Genomic DNA, 23,036 nt, shown 5'->3' with positions numbered 1-23,036 from the left:
GTCATCCATCCATTCAATCATTCCTCCATTCATCTAATTATTCATTCAATCATTCCTCCATTCATTTATTCAATCATTTATCCATCCATCCAATCATTTCTCCATTCCTTCAGTCACTTATTCAATCAGTCATCCATCGATTCAGTCATACCTCCATTCATCTAATTATTCATTCAATCATTCATCCATCCATCTAATCATTCATTCAATCATTCCTCCATTCATTTATTCAATCATTTATCCATCCATCCATCCAACCATTTCTCCATTCGTTCAATCACTTATTCAATCACATCCATCCATTCAATCATTCCTCCATTCATCTAATTATTCATTCAATCAATCATTCATCCATCAATCTAATCATTCATTCAATCATTCCTCCATTCATTTATTCAATCAATCATTTATCCATCCATCCAATCATTTCTCCATTCATCCAATCACTCATTCAATCAATCAATCATTCATCCATCCATCCAATCATTCATTCAATCATTCCTCCATTCATTTATTCAATCAATCATTTATCCATCCATCCACCCAATCATTCCTCCATCCTTTCAATCATTTATTCATTCATCCAATCATTCCTCCACTCATCCATCCATCCATTCATTCAATCACTCATCCATAATAATAATACAAATAATGATGGTATTTGTTAAGCACTTAGTATGTGCCGAGTACTGTTCTAAGCGCTGGGGTAGATACAAGGTAATCAGGTTGTCCCACATAGGGCTCGTAGTCTTAATCCCCATTTTATAGATGAGGTCACTGAGGCCCAGAGAAGTGAAGTGACTTGCCCAAGGTCACACAGCTGACAAGCGGCGGGACCGGGATTAGAACCCATCACCTCTGACTCCCAAGCCCGGGCTCTTTCCGCTGAGCCACGCTGCTTCTCTTGTCTCTTGTTCTCTTCCAGGCGCTTAGTACAGTGTGTCACATACACTGAGCGCTCAATAAGTAGGACTGCATAGATCAATCTGCAGCCAACCAACCGCACCCCGGGCCGGCAATCACAGTAATAAAATAACGATAATAATAATATGTATCTGTTAAGTGCTTACTATGTGCCAGGCACTGAAATAACAATAATAATATGTATTTGTTAAGCGCTATGCGCCAAGCATTGGAATAATAATAATAATAATAATGGTATTTGTTAAGCGCTTCCTATGTGCCAGGCAGTGAAATAATATGTATTTGTTAAATGCTAGGTGTCAAGCACTGGAATAATAATGATAATGGCATGTTAAGCGCTTACTATGTGCCAGGCACTGGAATAATAATAGTAATAATAATAATGGTATTTTTAAGCACGTACTGTCTGCCAGGCACTGGAATAATAATAATAATGGTATTTTTAAGCACTTACTATGTGCCAGGCACTGGAATAATAATAATAATAATGGCATTTGTTAAGCGCTTACTATGTGCAAGGCACTGGAATAATAATAATAATGGTATTTTTAAGCACGTACTATCTGCCAGGCACTGGAATAATAATAATAATGGCATTTGTTAAGCGCTTACTATGTGCAAGGCACTGGAATAATAATAATAATGGTATTTTTAAGCACGTACTATCTGCCAGGCACTGGAATAATAATAATAATGGTATTTTTAAGCACTTACTATGTGCCAGGCACTGGAATAATAATAATAATAATGGCATTTGTTAAGCGCTTAATATGTGCAAGGCACTGGAATAATAATAATAATGGTATTTTTAAGCACTTACTATGTGCCAGACACTGGAATAATAATAATGCCATTTAAGCGCTATGTGCAAGGCATTAGAAGAATGATACTAGTAGTAATAATAATAATAATAATGGTATTTTTAAGCATTTACTATGTGCCAAGCACTGAAATAATAATAATAATGGCATTTGTTAAGCGCTTACTATGTGCAAGGCCCTGGAATAATAATAATAATAATAATAATAATAATAATAATAATGGTATTTTCAAGCACTTACTATGTGCCAGGCACTGGAATAATAATAATAATAATAATAATGGCATTTAAGCACTTACTATGTGCAAAGCACTAGAATAATAATAATAATGGTATTTGTTAAACACTTACCATCTGCCAGGCACTGGAATAATAATAATAATAATAATAATAATGGCATTTGTTAAGCACTTACTATGTGCAAGGCCCTGGAATAATAATAATAATAATTATGGTATTTTTAAGCACAATGTGCCAGGCACTGGATAATAATAATAATGGCATTTAAGTGCTTACTATGTGCAAGGAACTAGAATGATAATAATAATAGTAATTATAATAATAATAATGGTATTTGTTAAGCACTTACCATCTGCCAGGCACTGGAATAATAATAATAATAATGGCATTCGTTAAGCACTTACTATGTGCAAGGCACTGGAATAATAATAATAATAATAATGATGGTATTTTTAAGCACTTACTATGTGCCAGGCACCGGAATAATAATAATAATAATGGCATTTAAGCGCTTACTATGTGCAAGGCACTAGAATAATAATAGTAATAATAATAATAATGGTATTTGTTAAGCACTTAGCATCTGCCAGGCACTGGAACAATAATAATAGTATTTGTTAAGCACTACCTGCCAAACACTAAGCGCTGGGGTAATAATAATAATAAATAATGTTGGTATTTGTTAAGCACTTACTGTGTGCCAAGCACTGTTCTAAGCGCTGGGGGAGATACAAGGTGATCAGGTTGTCCCACGGGAAGCTCACAGTCTTCATCCCCATTTTACAGACGAGGTCACTGAGGCCCAGAGAAGTGAAGTGACGTGCCCAAGGTCACACACCATTCATTCAATCGTATTTATTGAGCGCTTACCGTGTGCAGAGCACTGGACTAAGTACTTCCCAAGCGCTTAGTCCAGTGCTCTGCACACGGTAAGCGCTCAATAAATACGACTGAATGAATGAATAAGTGCTTGGCAGGCACGGGGTGGAGTCAGGATTAGAACCCAGGACCTCCCGACTCCCAGGCCGGGGCTGTAATAATAATAATAACAATAATGATGATGGTATTTATTAAGCGCTTACTATCAATCAATCGTATTTACTGAGCGCTTACTGTGTGCAGAGCACTGGACTAAGCGCTTGGGAAGTACAAGCTTACTATGTGCCAAGCACTGTTCTAAGCGCTGATAACAACTGCATTTGTTAAGCGCTTACTACGTGTCAAGTACTCTTCTAAGCGCTGGGGGAGATTCAACGTAATCGGGTTGTCCAGCTTGGGGTTCACAGTCTTAATCCCCATTTTCCAGATGAGGTAACTGAGGCCCAGAGAAGTGAAGCGACTGGCCCAAGGTCACACAGCAGACACGTGACGGAGCCGGGACACCACGCTGCTCCTCGGTAACCATGGTAATTTCTAGACTGTGAGCCCACTGTTGGGTAGGGACCGTCTCTAGATGTTGCCGACTTGTCCTTCCCAAGCGCTTAGTACAGTGCTCTGCACACGGTAAGCGCTCAGTAAGTACGATCGAATGAATGAATGGTAATGATGATGGCATTTGTTAAGCGCTTACTAAGTGCCGGGCTCTGTGCTAATCCCTGGATGGGGAAGCAGCGGGACCTAGTGGGTAGAGCCCAGCCCCAGGGGTCAGGAGTCGTGGGTTCGAATTCCGGCTCCGCCCCTTGTCAGCTGTGTGACCCTGGGCAAGTCACTTGGCTTCTCTGGGCCTCAGTTCCCTCATCTGGAAAAAGGGGATGACGATTGTGAGCCCCACGGGGGACAACCTGATGATCTGTGCCTCCCCCAGCGTTCAGCACATAGTAAGTGCCGAACAAATACCATCACCATTATTACTAATAATAAATAAGATTGAATGAATTCCAAAAATTGTCAGAATATTATTTCCCTTCTTCGTGATTTAATAACCACAATAATGGCGGCATTTATTAAGCGCTTACTATGTACAAAGCACTGTTCTAAGCGCTGGCGATGAGGCTGTCCCACGGGGGGCTCCCAGTCTTCATCCCCATTTTCCAGATGAGGTCACTGAGGCGAAGCGAAGCGACTCGCCCCAAGTCCCCCAGCTGACAGTTGGCGGAGCTGGGATTCGAACCCATGACCTCTGACTCCATTCATTCATTCAATCGCATTTATCGAGCGCTTACTGGGTGCAGAGCACTGTACTAAGCGCTTGGGAAGGACAAAGCCCGGGCTCTTTCCACGGAGCCACGCTGCCTCTCTACGCTCAAGGATGGCCTCGAGCACCACTGACGTTTTGTCCTTTCAATCAATCAATTTATTGAGCGCTTACTATGTGCAGAGCACTGTACTAAGCGCTTGGGAAGTACAAATTGGCAACATGTAGAGACAGTCCCTACCCTACAGTGGGCTCACAGTCTAAAGCGCTTAGCCCAGTGCTCTGCACACAGTAAGCGCTCAATAAATACCACAAGTCGTGGGCAGGGATCACATCTCCCACCTCCGTCCTCGGGTCCTCAGCACACGGTAAGCGCTCAAGAGACAACGACGGACTGACCCCGTCTTGTCCTCTCCCGGGCGCTCAGTCCAGTCCGCCCCCAGTAGGCGCCCAATAAATAAGTCTCGCCGACCACGCGCTCCCAGAATCAAAACGTGGCTTTATTCGTCCTCGGACGGGTGGCTGCGGGGGGAAGCGTTCACACGGACCGCAGGCGTCCGATACATTCACAACAGCTTTGGGGGACGCCCGGAGATGCCGAGTTGGCTCCCTACTTAGTGAACGTCATCTTAGCCGCCCCAGTACACCCCTCTGCCCCCGGGAAGCGCTCAATAAATAGCCCCGACGGACCGACAGCCCGGCGCGGGCAGGGAGACCATCCCCTCTCCCAAGCGTCCAGTACACCGCTCCGCACGCAGCGCTCAATAAATACGACCGACGGCGGGTCGGGGACGTGTCTGCCAACTCTGGTCTCTCCTAAGGGCTTAGGCCAATGCTCTGCACGCTGTAAGCGCTCAAAAATAATAATAATGATGGCATTTATTAAGCGCTTACTATGTGCAAAGCACTGTTCTAAGCGCTCCCGACTCTTCCGGAGAGAGGGCCTAAGGGCAGAGTAGCAGCAATCCTATTTATTAAGCGCTTACTGTCTGAGGGAAGGTGGGCAGGGAGGGTGTCCGAATTGTGCTTTCCAAGCGCTCAGTCCAGTGCCCTGCCCGCGGTGAGCGTTCAGTAAATACGACCGAAGGACCGCCTGCTAATCCCGCCGTCCTCTCCCAAGCGCTCAGCCCAGTGCTCGGAGGAACCGGCACGGAGGCGATCCCCCAACACCCCCGGGGGGACGGGGCTGACCGCGGGGCACCCAAACAAGCCCCAAAGAGGGCCTACGTACTGAGCGCCACGCCCACGGGAGGCCTAAAACGACCCACCCTGACCCCCAAGCGCTTAGTCCAGTGCTCTGCACAAAGCAAGCGCTCAATAAATACGACTGAGTGAATGACGCCACAGTTGACGATACTCGCGCGGCGTGGGACTTCAGCTCCCCAATCGGTGCTATTTACTGAGTGCTCAGGAACCCACCCGGGTTCATTTTACTAAGCACCTGGGAAAGTAATAACGGCGGTATTTTAAGCTCCGGGCACTGTACTAAACGCCGGGGTGGGAACCAGCAAACCGGGCTGGACGTAGTACGAGTTGGCAGAATACCAATCAATCGTATTTATTGAGCGCTTACTGTGTGCAGAGCACTGGACTAAGCGCTTGGGAAGTACAAGTTGGCAACATACCAAGATGGGGGGGGAGTGCGAGGGAGCCGGGTTCTAATCCCACCTCCACCGCGTGACCTTGGGAGAGTCCTTTCCCCGGGCCTCAGGTGCCTCATCCGGGAAACGGGGGATGAGGACGTGGGAGCGGGACGGCGAACGGCCCCATTTGCTCGCGGCGTCCCGGGCCTGTAGTAAGCGCTTATTACAATAAATACAAATAATAAAGATTGGCCAAAACGCATCGTGGAGACCCCAGCGGCCGGGAGGAACAGACTGAGCGCCTACCAAGCGCGGCGGTTCCGAGGATGCTGGGAGATTCTTATCCTTTTTGATATTTTATCCCCCCTTTTAGACTGTGAGCCCACTGTTGGGTAGGGACTGTCTCTGTATGTTGCCAATTTGTACTTCCCAAGCGCTTAGTACAGTGCTCTGCACACAGTAAGCGCTCAATAAATACGATTGATGATGATGATGAAAGCGGGACGGCGGTGCTGCTTCTCGTTTGGATTTAATAATAATAATGATGATGGCATTGGTTAAGCGCTTACTATGTGCCACGCACCGTTCTAAGCGCCGGGGGGGATACAAGGTGATCAGGTTGCCCCACGGGGGGCTCACAGTCTTCATCCCCATTTTCCAGATGAGGGAACTGAGGCCCAGAGAAGTGACTTGGCCAAAGTCACCCAGCTGACTGCGAGCCTGCTGTTGGGTAGGGACCGTCTCTCTATGTTGCCAACTTGTACTTCCCAAGCGCTTAGTACAGTGCTCTGCACACAGTAAGCGCTCAATAAATGCGACTGAATGAATGAATGACGGCTCACGAGAGAACCAGGCGGGCTGGGTCCTCAAGTGAGCCCGCTGTTGGGTAGGGACCGTCACTATACGTTGCCAACTTGGACTTCCCGAGCGCTTAGTACAGTGCTCTGCACACGGTAAGCGCTCAATAAATACGACTGATTGAATAAATGATGGATCACGAGAGAACCAGGCAGCCTGGGTCCTCAAGTGAGCCCGCTGTTGGGTACAGGATGTCACTATATGCTGCCAACTTGTACTTCCCAAGCGCTTAGTACAGTGCTCCACACGCGGTAAGCGCTCAATAAATACGATTGATTGAATAAATGATGGATCACGAGAGAACCAGGCGGGCTGGGTCCTCAAGTGAGCCCGCTGTTGGGTATGGGATGTCACTATATGCTGCCAACTTGTACTTCCCAAGCGCTTAGTACAGTGCTCTGCACACGGTAAGCGCTCAATAAATACGACTGATTGAATAAACGATGGATCACCAGAGAACCAGGCGGGCTGGGTCCTCAAGTGAGCCCGCTGCTGGGTAGGGACCATCGCTATACGTTGCCAACTTTTATTCATTCATTCAATCGTATTTACTGAGCGCTTACTGCGTGCAAAGCACTGTACTAAGCGCTTGGGAAGTCCAAAGTGGCAACATATAGAGACAGTCCCTACTCAACACCGGGCTCACAGTCTAGAAGGGACTTGTACTTCCCGAGCGCTTAGCACAGCGCTCTGCACGCGGTAAGCGCTCAATGAATGCGACTGAATGAATGATTCCTCTTCTGAACGGGCAGGGTCCCCTCATCATCAATCGTATTTACTGAGCGCTTACTCTGTGCAGAGCACTGTACTAAGCACCCGGGTGTCCAGCCTACCGCCCCGCCCGTAGCGAGCGCTCGGCTTCCGCCCCCCCGCCGCCTGGCTTCTCCGGGCCTCGGTTTCCTCGCCTTCCGAGACGGGGCGACCCCCCACCGTGCGCCCCCGACCTCCGGCGCCCGGGAGATTCGAAACCAACACCCGAGAGGTGGGAGACGGCGTGAGGCGTCACAGTGGTTTAATGGGGACGCGCGCGGGTGGGTACACGCGGGCCGGGGGCTTCCGGGACCCCCTCGCCCCCCGGGCCTCGTGGTGCGCGACCGAGGGAAGGGGGGGGAAACGATCAGACGTGAAACTAAACGAGACACGAAATAGACGCCGCCGCCGGCGACAGAGGTTCTCCGTCAAAGCGGCGCCCGGCGCCCGCGGTGCCCACCGTCCTGCCCGCGGGCGGGGACCCGTCCCCCCTCGCCCGGTCCCCCGGGGCCTCCGCTCTACCCGGGCCCGCCGACGCCCAGGCCCCCGGCGCCGGGTGCGAGGGGACGGACGCCCGCGGGACCCCTGGTCCTCCCCGGCGGGGCCCGAGGGCGGCTTCATGCAGGGCGGGCATCCGGGCCGGGGGCGGCACCCCCTCACTGGCGCACCTTCCCGGGGACGTAGTTGCGGTCGATGGTCTCCTCCTGCAGGAACATGTGCAGGCAGCGCTCGTTCTGGGCCAGCGGGTGCCCGGCGATCCTGAAACGGAACCAGAGCCGCTGCGCTAAGCGCTCCGGACAGGGCGCGACGGCGCACCGGGGTGGGGGGGAGGCGGACGGTAAGAAAAAGCCAAAAAAAAAAAAAGGACGGAGATGCCCCGCGGCCCTGGATGGTATTTATCAAGCAGCGTGGCTCAGTGGAAAGACCCCGGGCTTCGGAGTCAGAGGTCATGGGTTCGAATCCACACGTCTGCTGTGGGACCTCGGGCAAGTCACTTAACTTCTCCGGGCCTCAGTTCCCTCGTCTGGAAAGTGGGGATTAAGACCGTGAGCCCCACGTGGGACAACCTGATCACTCTGTATCCCCCCCCAAGCGCTTAGAACAGTGCTTTGCACATAGTAAGCGCTTAACAAATGCCAACGTTATTATTATTTTCAAGCGCTGAGCGCTGTACTGAGCGTCCCCGTCCGGCGTCTATGTCCTTCTGGCCACATCCGCCTCCCCCTCTGGACCGTCCCCTCGCCGTGGGCCGGGAACGCGTCTCCCGTTCCGCTGTCACTCATTCGATCGTATTTAGGGAGCGCTTACTGTGAGCAGAGCGTTCATTCATTCAATAGTATTTACCATTCATTCAATCATTCATTCATTCAATCGTATTTATCGAGCGCTTACTGTGTGCAGAGCGTTCGTTCGATAGTATTTATCATTCATTCATTCAATCATTCAATCGTATTTATGGAGCGCTGACTGGGTGCAGAGCACTGGACTAAGCGCTTGGGAAGTAATCGTGTTTATCGAGTGCTTACTGCATGCAGAGCATTCATTCATTCGATAGTATTTATCATTCGTTCATTCATTCATTCAACCGTATTTATCAAGCGCTGACTGTGTGCAGAGCGCTGGACTAAGCGCTTGGGAAGTAATCGGATTTATCGAGCGCTTACTGTGTGCACAGCATTCATTCATTCGATAGTATTTATCATTCATTCAATCGTATTTCATCAATCATATTTATTGAGCGCTTACTGTGTGCAGAGCACTGGACTAAGCACTTGGGAAGTAATCGTATTTATTGAGCGCTTACTGTGTGCAGAGCATTTTCATTCAATAGTATTTATCATTCATTCAATCATATTTATGGAGCGTGTGCAGAGCGCTGTACTAAGCGCTTGAGAAGTAATCGTATTTATCGAGTGCTTACTGTGTGCAGAGCATTCATTCGATAGTATTTATCATTCATTCATTCAATCGTATTTATTGAGCGCTTACTGTGTGCAGAGCATTCACTCATTCGATAGTATTTATCATTCATTCAATCGTATTTATCGAGTGCTTACTGTGTGCAGAGCATTCATTCATTCGATAGTATTTATCATTCATTCATTCAATCATATTTATCGAGCGCTGTGTGCAGGGCATTCATTCAATAGTATTTATCATTCATTCATTCATTCAATCGTATTTATTGAGTGCTTACTGAATGCAGAGCACTGTACTAAGCGCTTGGGAAGTAATCGTATTTATCGAGCGCTGTGTGCAGAGCATTCATTCAATAGTATTTATCATTCATTCAATCGTATTTATCGAGCGTTTACTGTGTGCACAGCACTGTACTAAGCGCTTGGGAAGTAATCATATTTATCGAGCGCTTACTGTGTGCAGAGCATTCATTCATTCATTCAATAGTATTTATCATTCATTCATTCAATCGTATTTATCAAGCGCTTACTGTGTGCAAAGCACTGTACTAAGCGCTTGGGAAGGCCAAGTCGGCAACATCTAGACATGGGCCCTACCCGACAGCGGGCTCACAGTCTAGAAGGGGGAGACGGACAACGGAATATGTAGAAAGGAGTCAAAATCATCAGAAAAATAGAATTAAAGCTCTATGCACATCATTATCAAAATCAATAATAAATCTGTCCTCTCCCAAGCGTTCAGTCCAGTGCTCCGCTCACGGGAGGCGCTCAATAAATACCACGGACCGATTGAGTCTAGACTGCGGGCCAGGAACGTGTTTGTATATATGTTTGTAGGTATTTATTACTCTATTTTATTTGTACATGTTTATTCTATTTATTTTGTTAATATGTTTTGTTTTGTTCTCTGTCTCCCCCTTCTAGACTGTGAGCCCGCTGTTGGGTAGGGACCGTCTCTATGTGTTGCCAACTTGTACTTCCCAAGCGCTTAGTCCAGTGCTCTGCACACAGTAAGCGCTCAATAAATACAATTGAATGAATGAATTTAGTTGATATGTTTTGTTTTGTCGTCCGTCTCCCCCTTCTAAGACTGTGAGCCCGCTGTCAGGTAGGGGTCGTCTCTAGATGTTGCCAACTTGTCCTTCCCAAGCGCTTAGTCCAGTGCTCTGCACACAGTAAGCGTTCGATAAATACGATTGAATGAATGAATGAATAGCACTACTAATAATAAGCAATAATAATAACAACCTGTATATAGGTATATATGTTTGTACATATTTATTACTCTATTTATTTTACTTGTCCATATTTATTCTATTTATTTCATTTTGTTAATACGTTTTGTTTTGTCGTCTGCCTCCCCCTTCTAGACTGTGAGCCCGCTGTCGGGTAGGGCCTGTCTCTAGATGTTGCCGACTTGGACTTCCCAAGCGCTTAGTCCAGTGCTCTGCACACAGTAGGCACTCAATAAATACGATTGAATGAATGAATGAATTTTGTTAATATGTTTTGTTCTCTGTCTCCCCCTTCTAGACTGTGAGCCCACTGTCGGGTAGGGACCGTCTCTCTATGTTGCCGACTTGGACTTCCCAAGCGCTTAGTCCAGTGCTCCGCACACAGGAAGCGCTCGATAAATACAATTGAATGAGTGAATGAATAGCACTACTAATAATAACCACCTGTATACAGGTATATATGTTTGTACATATTTATTACTCTATTTTACTTGACCATATTTATTCTATTTATTTCATTTTCTTAATGTGTTTTGTTTTGTCGCCCGTCTCCCCCTTCTAGACTGTGAGCCCGCTGTCGGGTAGGGACCGTCTCTAGATGTTGCCGACTTGTCCTTCCCAAGCGCTTAGTCCAGTGCTCTGCACACAGTAAGCGCTCAATAAATATGATTGAATGAATGAATTTTGTTAATATGTTTTGTTCTCTGTCTCCCCCTTCTAGACTGTGAGCCCGCTGTTGGGTAGGGACCGTCTCTCTATGTTGCCGACGTGGACTTCCCAAGCGCTTAGTCCACTGCTCTGCACACAGTAAGCACTTGATAAATACGACTGAATGAATGAATGAATGGCACTACTAATAATAAGCAATAATAATAACAACCTGTATATAGGTATATATGTTTGTACATATTTATTACTCTATTTATTTTACTTGTACATATCTATTCTATTTATTTTATTTTGTTAATTTGTTTTGTTGTCTGTCTCCCCCTTCTAGACTGTGAGCCCGCTGTCAGGTAGGGACCGTCTCTATAAATTGCCGACTTGGACTTCCCAAGATCTTAATCCAGTGCTCCGCACACAGTAAGCGCTCGATAAATACAATTGAATGAATGAATGACTAGCACTACTACTAATAAGCAATAATAATAACAACCTGTATATAGGTATATATGTTTGTACATATTTATTACTCTATTTTACTTGTCCATATTTATTCTATTTATTTCATTTTCTTAATGTGTTTTGTCGTCCGTCGCCCCCTTCTAGACTGTGAGCCCGCTGTTGGGTAGGGACCGTCTGTATAAGTTGCCGACTTGGACTTCCCAAGTGCTTAGTACAGTGCTCTGCACACAGTAAGCGCTCAATAAATGACTGAATGAATGAATTTTGTTAATATGTTTTGTCGGCTGTCTCCCCCTTCTAGACTGTGAGCCTGCTGTCGGGTAGGAACTGTCTCTATATGTTGCCGACTTGTACTTCCCAAGCGCTTAGTCCAGTGCTCTGCACACAGTAAGCACTTGATAAATACAATTGAATGAAAGAATGAATAGCACTACTAATAATAAGCAATAATAATAACAACCTGTATATAGGTATATATGTTTGTACATATTTGTTACTCTATTTCTTTTACTTGTACATATCTATTCTATTTATTTTATTTTGTTCATATGTTTGGTTTTGTTCTCTGTCTCCCCCTTCTAGACTGTGAGCCCGCTGTCGGGTAGGGACCGTCTCTATAAGTTGCCAACTTGGACTTCCCAAGCGCTTAGTCCAGTGCTCCGCACACAGTAGGCGCTCAATAAATACGATTAAATGAATGATAGACATGACTATCCGCCCGAATGAGGGAGAAGCGCTCGGTCCGGGGCTCCGCGGGCCCCTGGCGCTCCGGGGGACGGCGGGACGGGGGTCTCTCGTGGCACGAGGGGCAGCATCCGGAGGGGGCACGGGGAGGTGGGTGGTCCCGCGGGGGGCGAGGGGGGCATCGCTCACTTGTTGATGAACTGCTCGAGGCCTTGTCGCCGCTCCTCGATGAAGGCCTCCTCGAAGATGCCCTCATCTCCCCGGAAGGGCAGCTGACGCTTCAGGGCCTTCCCGGGCAGGGGCGGCACCACGATCTGGAGGCGGGCACCATCGGGAATAAATACAAATAAATCAAAATAATCCCACGAATGATACGACTACTACTGACCCCGGGCCGTCAGTGCCTCATGGGCGGGGAACGTGTCCGTTTATCTTTCTATCATCCTCTCATTCATTCATTCAATCATATTTATTGACCGCTTACTGTGAGCAGAGCACTGTACTAAGCGCTTGGGAAGGACAATTGGCGACATATAGAGACGGTCCCTACCCAACAGCGGGATCACGGTCTTTCCCAAGCACTTAGTCCAGTGCTCTGCACGCAGTAGACGCCCATTAAATACAACTATTTCTATTCCTGTCTGGCTCCCGTTCTATTCATTCATTCAATCGTATTTATTGAGCGCTTACTGTGTGCAGAGCACTGTACTAAGCGCTTGTCCGTTGATTGTTGGATCGGCCTCTCCCAAGCGCTTAGTCCAGTGCTCTGCACACAGCAGGCGCCCAATAAATACAACGGACTATTTCTATTCCTGTCTGGCTCCCGTTGGAGGCCGTCAACGCGTCGTGGGCGGGAAATGTGTCCGTTGATTGTTGGATCGGCCTCTCCCAAGCGCTTAGTCCAGTGCTCTGCACATAGTAGCCGCCCATTAAATACAACTTGACTATTTCGATTCCTGTCTGGCTCCCGTTCAAGGCCGTCAGCGCGTCGTGGGCAGAGAATGTGTCCGTTGATTGTTGGATCGTCTTAGCGTGCAGAAAGCGCTCAATAAATACGACTGGATGAACTGACTGAATACTACTACCGGCACAGTGGCTAGAGCCCGGGCTTGGGAGTCAGGCGGTCCTGGGTTCCAATCCCGGCTCCGCCACTCGTCGGCTGTGTGACTTTGGGCGAGTCACTTCCCTTCTCTGGGCCTCAGTTCCCTCATCTGGAAAATGGGCCCCAGGGGGGACAACCTGATCACCTTGTATCCCCCACTAGCGCTTAGAACAGTGTTTGGCACATAGTAAGCGCTTAACAAATGCCATCATTATTATCCCAGCTCTGTCGCCTGTCCGCTGGGTGACCCTGGGCCGGTCACTTCACTTTCCCGCGCCTCAGTTTCCTCATCTGTCTAATGGGGATGGAGACTGTGAGCCCCAAGGGAGACAGGGACTGGGTCCAGCCCAATTTGCTTGGATCCACTCCAGCGCTTAGTACAGTGCCTGGCACATAGTAAGCGCTTTAATACAGTGCTCTGCATTCAGTAATGCGACTTCACACGGTAAGCGCTCAATAAATGCGACGGAATGAAGTGTTTAACAAAAACCCTAATTATTACTACTACTACTAACAATTCTAATAACATTAATACAACCAATAATCCCACTACTGACACTAATATTAATAGTACTAATACTACAGCTACTAAACTAGTAATAATAATAATGCTACTTATTGAGCGCTTAGAACCTATGTACCGGTTCTAATCCTGGCTCCGCCACAAGTCTGAAGTGTGACCCTGGGCAAGTCACTTCACTTCTCAGGGCCTCAGTTCCCTCATCTGGAAAACGGGGATAAAGACTGTGGGCCCCACGGGGGACAACCTGATCGTCTTGTCTCTGTGCCGGTGCTTAGAACAGTGCTTGGCACGTAGTAACCATTGTAATCTCCCTGGTGCTTAGAACAGTGCTTGGCACGTAGTAAGCGCTTAATAAATGCTATCATTATTATTATTCTTCTCTGGGCCTCAGTTCCCTCATCTGTCAAATGGGGATGAAGACTGTGAGCCCCCCGTGGGACAACTATCACCTTGTAACCTCCCCGGCGCTTAGAACAGCCCTTTGCACATAGTAGGCACTTAATAATGCTATCAGTATTATTATTCCCATTCTCTGGGCCTCAGTTCCCTCATCTGTAAAATGGGGATGAAGACTGTGAGCCCCCCGTGGGACATCCTATCACCTTGTAACCTCCCCAGTGTTTAGAACAGTGCTTGGCACATAGTAAGCGCTTAATAAATGCCATTATTATTATTATTATTCTCTGGGCCTCAGTTCCCTCATCTGTAAAATGGGGATGAAGACTCTGAGCCCCCCATGGGACAACCCGATCACCTTGTATCCTCCCTGGTGCTTCAAACAGTGCTTTGCACATAGTAAGCACTCAATAATGCTATCATTATTATCATCATCATTCTCTGGGCCTCAGTTCCCTCAACTGTCAAATGGGGATGAAGACTGTGAGCCCCCCAGGGGGACAACCTGATCGCCTTGTAACCTCCCCGGCGCTTAGAACAGTGCTTTGCCCATAGTAAGCACTTAATAAACGCTATCACTATTATTATCATCATTCTCTGGGCCTCAGTTCCCTCATCTGTCAAATGGGGATGAAGACCGCGAGCCCCATGTGGGCCCACCTGATCACCTTGCCTCCTCCCTGGTGCTTCGAACAGTGCTTTGCACGTAGTAAGCGCTTACTAAATGCCATCATTATTAATCAATCAATCAGTCGTATTTATTGAGCGCGCACTGTGTGCAGAGCACTGTACTAAGCGCTTGGGAAGGACAAGCTGGCAACAAGTGGCGGAGCCGGGATTAGAACCCAGGTCCTCCCGACTCACCCCACCCCCCCCCACCCCTTTCCACACCCAGGCCCGGGGGCTGGGGGGGAGACGGAAGGGACGGGGGAAGACGGAAGGGCTGGGGGAGACGGAAGGGGCTGGGGGAGACGACCCCACCTTACTGTCACGCTCCAGCTCATTCTTCAGCCACTCGAAGTCACTGTAGCGCCGCCTCACGCACGACTCCTTCAGCTTGAAGATGGGCAGGTTGGTCTGTGGGCGAGGGACGGAGGGGGCCGGGCCAACTTCGGGGGGGTGCCCCCCGCCCACCCCCTGCCCACCCCAAGCCCACCCCGCCCAAAAATGCAATCAATCGTATTTATTGAGCGCTTACCGTGTGCAGAGCACTGTACTAAGCGCTTGGGAAGTCCAAGTTGGCAACATAGAGAGACCCGAACGCCGACTGGGGGGCCGAGCGCCGGACTTCTTCTAGACTGTGAGCCCGCTGTCTGGGGAGGGACCGTCTCTCTACGTTGCCAACTTGGACTCCCCAAGCACTCAGTCCAGTGCTCTGCACACAGGAGGCGCTCAATAGATACGACTGAATGAATGAGCGTTGCCGACTTGGACCTCCCCAGCTCTGCTCACAGTAAGCGCTCAATAAATACGACCGAATGAATGAACGAACGGACTCCACATCGAACGCATCACGTCAATCACGCCAAAACTGGTGGCCCTGGGCGGCCTCCTCCTCCTGCTTCCCCTCCCTGATTTTGTACACGGTCGGCGCTTAACAGATAGTATCATCATCATTTAGTTCAACTTAATTAATTTAATCATTTCAATCAGCCGGGACCGCCCCCGGGGATGAGACTCTGCTTACGACAGTGCTTTGCACATAGTCGGCGCTTAACAGATACCATCATCATCTTTTAATTCCACTTCATTAATTTAATCATTTTAATCACCCAGGACCACCCCTTGCCCCCCTCAAAGACGAGACTCCGCTTACGACAGTGCTTTGCACATAGTTGGCGCTTAACAGACACCATCATCATCGTTTAATTCAACTTAATTAATTTAATCATTTTAATCACCCGGGACCAGCCCCTGGCCCCCTGGAGATGACACTCCGCTTACAACTGTGCTTTGCACATAGTCGGCGCTTAACAGATACCCTCATCATCATTTAATTCAACTTAATTAATTTAATCGTTTCAATCAACCGGGACCGCCCCCGGAGATGAGACTCTGCTTACGACAGTGCTTTGCACATAGTCGGCGCTTAACAGATACCCTCATCATCGTTTAATTCAACTTCATTAATTTAATCATTTCAATCACCCGGGACCGCCCCAGGGCATGAGACTCTGCTTACGACAGTGCTTTGCACATTGTCGGCGCTTAACAGATACCATCATCATCGTTTAATTCAACTTAATTAATTTAATCATTTCAATCACCCGGGACCGCCCCGGGAGATGAGACTCTGCTTACAACAGTGCTTTGCACAGTCGGCGCATAACAGATACCATCATCATCGTTTAATTCAACTTAATTAATTTAATCATTTTAATCACCTGGGACCGCCCCCTGCCTCCCCGGAGACAAGACTCCACTTACGACAGTACTTTGCACATAGTCGGCGCTTAACAGATCCCCTCATCACTTAATTTAATCAGTTAAACCACCCTCATTCTTTCATTCAGTTGTATTTATAATAATAATATAGCTCTCTTCCTCCCTTCAAAGCCCTACTGAGAGCTCACCTCCTCCAGGAGGCCTTCCCAGACTGAGCCCCCTTTTTCCTCTCCTCCTCCCCATCCCCCCGGGACCTACCTCTTCCCCTCCCCACAGCACCTGTATATACGTCAGTCCAGATTTATTACTCTATTTATTGTACTTGTCCATATTGACTCTTCCATTTATTGTGTTAACGATGGGCATCCAGCTTTAATTCTATTTATCCTGACGACTTGCCGCCCACCCACGTGTTTTGTTTTGTCGTCCGTCTCCCCCTTCTAGACTGGGAGCCCGTCGTCGGGTAGGGACCGTCTCTCGATGTTGCCCACTGGTCCTTCCCAAGCGCTTAGTACAGTGCTCTGCACACAGTAAGCGCTCAATAAATATGATTGAATGAATGATTTCCTCTTCCTCCTCCTCAGGCCCGGCCCGCACCTTCTCCCGCCAACCTACTCGCAGGGCCTCCGTCTCGTCCATCACACTTTGGCCCGCGTCCCGCCTCTGTCCTGGACGCCCTTCCTCCCCAAATCCCCCAGCCCACCGCCCTCCCCGCCTTCAAACCCTCATCGAAGGCCCGTCTCCTCCAGGAGGCCTTCCCTGACTGAGCCCCCCACTTTTCCTCTTCCGCGTCGCCCCAACTTTGGCTCCCTTTCTCCATCCCACCCCCACACCCCCTACGTCCCCCTCCCTCATTTCTTTCCGTCTCTTCCCGCCCGTCTCCCCCTCTAGACTGTCAGCTCCCTGTGGGCATTAAATGTCACCATTTATGGTCGTTCTGTACGTCCCCAAGCGCTCAGTACAGTGCACACAGTCAGCGCTCAATAAATACCACGGACCAACTGGCCGTGACCGACCCAATTAGCCCGGAATTACCCGAGACGGCACCTAACCGATGCCCTAAAAAACTTTTCCGGCGGGCTTGAGGCTCTGGGCTGGAGCGCTCACTACGCTAAGCTCGACGCGGCGGTCGGTGGTTTGGCCTGAGCGCTTACTACACTCAGGTTGATCCACCCGTAGGGAGTGTTTTGATCATCGAAATCCCCATCGTAATCAATATTAATCATCGTAATCAGATGCCCGGGATGTCCGGAGCGACGACAAGAGAGAGAGAGCGGGCAAGTGAGCGACGGCGTGGAGAGAGAGGGCCCTTGAGTGGCCGGGAGAGAGCAAGAGAGGGAGATGGTGAGTGTGATGGACGCCCCCGGGGGTAGCAGGAGCCGCGGTGGGGGCGGAGGCCGAAGGAAGGGCGGGCGCGGCGTCCTGGCGGGCCCGGTCGCTGCCCCCACAGCCACGCGCTTGAAGCATAGGAAAAAATTCACTCAGGGGTTATTTATTGAGCGCTTACCGTGTGCAGAACACTGGACTAAGTGCTTGGGAAAAGGACGACACCCACAACCACACACACAAAAAGCAACAATCCCTGCCCACAACGGGCTGACCGTCTATGACCAGAGAGAGAAAACGACCCGACCGACTCTACTGTCTTGTCTGCTCCAGCGCGCTCCGCATTCATTCATTCAATCGTATTTATTGAGCGCTTACTGTGCGCAGAGCACTGTACTAAGCGCTTGGGAAGTACAAGTCGGCAACATCGAGAGACGGTCCCCACCCAACAGCGGGCTCGCAGTCTAGAAGGGGGAGACGGATGACAAAACCAAACATATTAACAAAATGAAATGAATAGAATTAAATATGGACAACTAAAATAGAGTAATAAATATGTACAAACATATAAAGGTTGTTATTATTATTACTTATTATTAGTAGTGCTATTCATTCATTCAATCGTATTTATTGAGAGTTTACTGTGTGCAGAGCACTGTACTAAGCGCTTGGGAAGTACAAGTTGGCAACATATAGAGACGGTCCCTACCCAACCGGCGGGCTCACAGTCTAGAAGGAGGAGACAGCTGACAAAACCAGACATATTAACAAAATGAAATAAATAGAATAAATATGGACAAGTAAAATAGAGTAATAAATATGTACAAACATATATACAGGTTGTTACTATTATTACTTATTATTAGTAGTGCTATTCATTCAATCGTATTTATTGAGCGCTTACTGTGTGCACAGCACTGTACTAAGCGCTTGGGAACTACAAGTTGGAAACATATAGAGACGGTCCCTACCCAACAGCGGGCTCACAGTCTAGAAGGGGGAGACAGCCGACAAAACCAAACATGTTAACAAAATGAAATAAATAGAATATGGGCAAGTAAAATAGAGTAATAAATATGTACAAACATATATACAGCTTTTTACTATTATTAGTAGTGCTATTCATTCATTCATTCAATCGTATTTATCGAGCGCTTACTGTGTGCACAGCACTGTACTAAGCGCTTGGGAAGTACAAGCTGCAAACATATAGAGACGGTCCCTACCCAACAGTGGGCTCACAGTCTAGAAGGGGGAGACAGACAACAAAACCAAACATATTAATATAATGAAATAAATAGAATAAATATGGACAAGTAAAATAGAGTAATAAATATGTACAAACACATATACAGCTTTTTATTATTAGTAGTAGTGCTATTCATTAATTCATTCAATCATATTTATTGAGCGCTTACTGTGTGCAGAGCCCTGTACTAAGCGCTTGGGAAGTCCAAGTCGGCAACATCTAGAGACGGTCCCTACCCGACAGCGGGCTCACAGTCTAGAAGGGGGAGACAGCCGACAAAACCAAACATATTAACAAAATGAAATAAATAGAATAAATACGGACACGCAAAATAGAGTAATAAATATGTACAAACATATACAGGTTGTTATTATTATTACTTATTATTAGTAGTGCTATTCATTCATTCAATCGTATTTATCTAGCGCTTCCTGTGTGCAGAGCACTGGACTAAGCGCTTGGGAAGGACAAGTCAGCAACATAGAGCCAACATTGACCTCTGACCCTCCCCCTTGACCTCTCCCCATCCCCTCCCCCTCCCTCTGACCCCCTGACCTCTGACCCTCCCCCTTGACCTCTTCCCACCCCCTCCCCTTGACCTCTTCCCCTTCCCCTGACCTCTCCCCTCCCCCCTTCACCTTCTCTTCCTCCCTTCAAGGCCCTACTGAGAGCTCACCTCCTCCAGGAGGCCTTCCCAGACTGAGCCCCTTCCTTCCTCTCCCCCTCGTCCCCCTCTCCATCCCCCCATCTTACCTCCTTCCCTTCCCCACAGCACCTATATGTTTGTACATATATATTACTCTATTTATTTATCTTACATGTACCTATCTATTCTATTTATTTTATTTTGTTAGTATGTTTGGTTTTGTTCTCTGTCTCCCCCTACTAGACTGCGAGCCCACTGTTGGGTAGGGACCGTCTCTAGATGTTGCCGACTTGGACTCCCCAAGCGCTTAGTACAGTGCTCTGCACACAGTAAGCGCTCAATACATACGATTGATTATTTTATTTGTACATATTTATTCTATTTATTTTATTTCGTTAACATGCTTTGTTTTGTTCTTCGTCTCCCCGGGTCCGGCCCGGGCAGGGCCTGCCCGCAGCCCTTGGATATATCTGTACAGCTGTATTACTCTATTTAACCTGCACATATTTACTCCTCTTTCACAGCACCTGTATATATATGTTTGTACATGGATGTATTTGTACGGCTGTATTACTCTATTTTATCTGCATATATTTACTCCTCTTTCACAGCACCTGTATATATATGTTTGTACATGGATATATTTGTACGGCTGTATTACTCTATTTTATCTGCACATGTTTACTCCTCTTTCACAGCACCTGTATATCATCATCACCAATCGTATTTATTGAGCGCTTACTGTGTGCAGAGCACTGTACTAAGCGCTTGGGAAGTACAAGTTGGCAACATATAGAGACAGTCCCTACCCAACAGTGGGCTCACGGCCGTATTAATCTACCTGCACATATTTACTCCTCTTTCACAGCACCTGTATATATATGTTTGTACATGGATATATAGATTTTTCAAGCGTTAAGTACAGTGCTCTGCACACAGTAAGCGCTCAATAAATACGATTGATTGATTGATTTGTACAGCTATATTACTCTTTTATCTGCGCATATTTACTCCTCTTTCACAGCACCTGTACATATATGACTGTACATATTTATTACTGTATTTATTTATTTACTTATTTTACTTGTACATATCTATTCCATTTAATTTATTTCGTTAGCATCTTTGGTTTTGTTCTCTGCCTCCCCCTTCTAGGCCGCGAGCCCGCCGTCGGGTAGGGACCGTCTCTAGGTGTTGCCGACTTGGATTCCCCAAGCGCCTAGTACAGTGCTCTGCACACAGTAGGCGCTCAATACATACGACTGATTATTTCATTTGTACATATTCATTCTATTTATTTTATTTCGTTAATATGCTTTGTTTTGTTCTCCGTCTCCCCCTGTGCGGCCCGGGCAGGGCCTGCCCACAGCCCTTGGATATATTTGTACGGCTGCATTACTCTATTTTATCTGCACATATTTACTCCACATCATCATCAATCGTATTTGAGCGCTTACTGTGCGCAGAGCACTGTACTAAGCGCTTGGGAAGTACAAGTTGGCAACATATAGAGACAGTCCCTACCCAACAGTGGGCTCACAGTCTTTCACAGCACCTGTATACGTCTGTACATATTTATTACTCTATTTATTTATTTTACTTGTACATATCTATTCTATATTACTCTATTTATTTTACTTGTACATATCTATTCCGTTTATTTTATTTCGTTAGTATGTTTGGTTTTGTTCTCTGCCTCCCCCTTCTAGGCCGCGAGCCCGCCGTCGGGTAGGGACCGTCTCTAGATGGTGCCGACTTGGACTCCCCAAGCGCTTAGTGCAGTGCTCTGCGCACAGTAAGCGCTCCCTAAATTTGATTGATTGATTGACAACCTGATTAGGATTAGTGGTATTTGGGTAGGGACTATCTCTAGCGTGTTTGCTTTTGTTCTCTGCCTCCCCCTTCTAGACCGTGAACCCCCTGTTGAGCCCTCGTCCCCCTCTCCATCCCCCCCATCTTCCCTCCTTCCCTCCCCCACAGCACCTGTATATCTGTCTATATGTTTGTACATCTTTATTACTCTATTTATTTATTTTACTTGTACATATCTATTCATTTTGTTAGTATGTTTGGTTTAGTTCTCCGTCTCCCCCTTCTAGACCGTGAGCCCAACGTTGGGTAGGGACGGTCTCTCTAGGTTGCCAATTTGTGCTTCCCAAGCGCTCAGTACAGTGCTCTGCACATAGTAAGCGCTCAATAAACATGATTGATTGATTGATTGATAGGGACTGTCTCCAGATGTTGCCAACTTGGACTTCCCAAGCGCTTAGTCCAGTGCTCTGCACGGTGAGCGCTCCATAAATACAATTGATTGATTGATTTTCACCTCTCCCCACCCCGTCCCCTTGACCCCCCCTGACCTCTGACCCTCCCCCCTGACGCCTTCCCACCCTCCCCCACCCCCTTGGCCTCCCCCCATTCCCCCCTCGACCCTTGACCCTTGACCCCTGACCCCCACTCACCCTCATGCGGACCTCGTAGGTGGTGAAGCGGGCCCGGCCGACGCCGACGGTCTGCGGGTTGAAGATGTCGATCTCCAGGAAGTTGCTGGGCGGCCCGTAGGCGTCCGTCAGGTCCTGCGGCTTCGAGTTGAGCCGCCTGGTGTCGGCCACCGACGCCTCCGACATCTTCCCCGACCGCCCCGGACGCCCCCGCGCATGCGCCACCGCGCGGCCCCTCGCCCTGCATCCCCCAGAACCTCCCCCTTCCGCCCGCCCTCCCACGCCCCTCTTATACAGGGCGCGGGGCTCCCCCACCCCGCCCCGCCGGCGGCCCCGGAACCCGCACGGCTCCATAACGCCGCGCCCTCCCTCCCGCCAGGCGCTTAGCTTATACGGCGTCCCGGGCCGCGGGGCTGCCCTGGCCCCGAGACCTGAATAAACCATAACATCCGCAGCGCGTGGATAGGAGAAGGGGGCGTTATCCAGGTGGCGGGGCGCGCAGCCAGTCAGTCAGCCGGTCGTACTTACTGAGCGCCCACTGGCTGCGCAATGCTGGGCTGAGCGCCTGGGGAAATGCAATACAACCGTCTTGATTATTATTACTACTAAAATAAAATAATATATTATACATACATTATACATTACATTATATAATACATACACATATATATAATGCAACTGTCTGTGAGCCCACTG

The 23,036-nt window shown here is 48.0% G+C and overlaps 1 protein-coding gene across 2 annotated transcripts; it reads right to left on the bottom strand.

Moving 5' to 3' along the window:
• Positions 1-7,554: 7,554 nt before the first annotated feature.
• Positions 7,555-22,537, bottom strand: SNX12 (sorting nexin 12). 2 transcript variants are annotated; one of them, XM_038748321.1, is made up of 4 exons: positions 22,362-22,537; positions 15,275-15,370; positions 12,462-12,586; positions 7,555-8,068 (listed from the first exon to the last, which is right to left on the bottom strand). In XM_038748321.1, exons 1-4 carry the CDS (start codon positions 22,524-22,526, stop codon positions 7,966-7,968), a joined length of 489 nt encoding a protein of 162 aa, XP_038604249.1. In that variant the 5' UTR covers positions 22,527-22,537; the 3' UTR covers positions 7,555-7,965. The 2 variants fall into 2 exon arrangements, with proteins under 2 accessions (XP_038604249.1, XP_038604250.1); XM_038748322.1 differs by having other exon boundaries at positions 22,374-22,537.
• Between the last annotated feature and the right edge of the window lie 499 nt (positions 22,538-23,036).

This window comes from Tachyglossus aculeatus, chromosome 6 (assembly GCF_015852505.1).
Source record: "Tachyglossus aculeatus isolate mTacAcu1 chromosome 6, mTacAcu1.pri, whole genome shotgun sequence".
Taxonomy (NCBI): domain Eukaryota; kingdom Metazoa; phylum Chordata; class Mammalia; order Monotremata; family Tachyglossidae; genus Tachyglossus; species Tachyglossus aculeatus.
This window is presented reverse-complemented; position numbering and strand designations above follow the sequence as displayed.

Coding starts and splice junctions, on each gene's coding strand:
- SNX12 (XM_038748321.1), bottom strand. CDS start 22,526: ATGTCGGAGGCGTCGGTGGCCGACACCAGGCGGCTCAACTCGAAGCCG. Junction 15,371..22,361: donor CCTACGAGGTCCGCATGAGG/GTGAGTGGGGGT, acceptor CCTCGCCCACAG/ACCAACCTGCCCATCTTCAA. Junction 12,587..15,274: donor AGCTGGAGCGTGACAGTAAG/GTGGGGTCGTCT, acceptor GCCCGCCTCCAG/ATCGTGGTGCCGCCCCTGCC.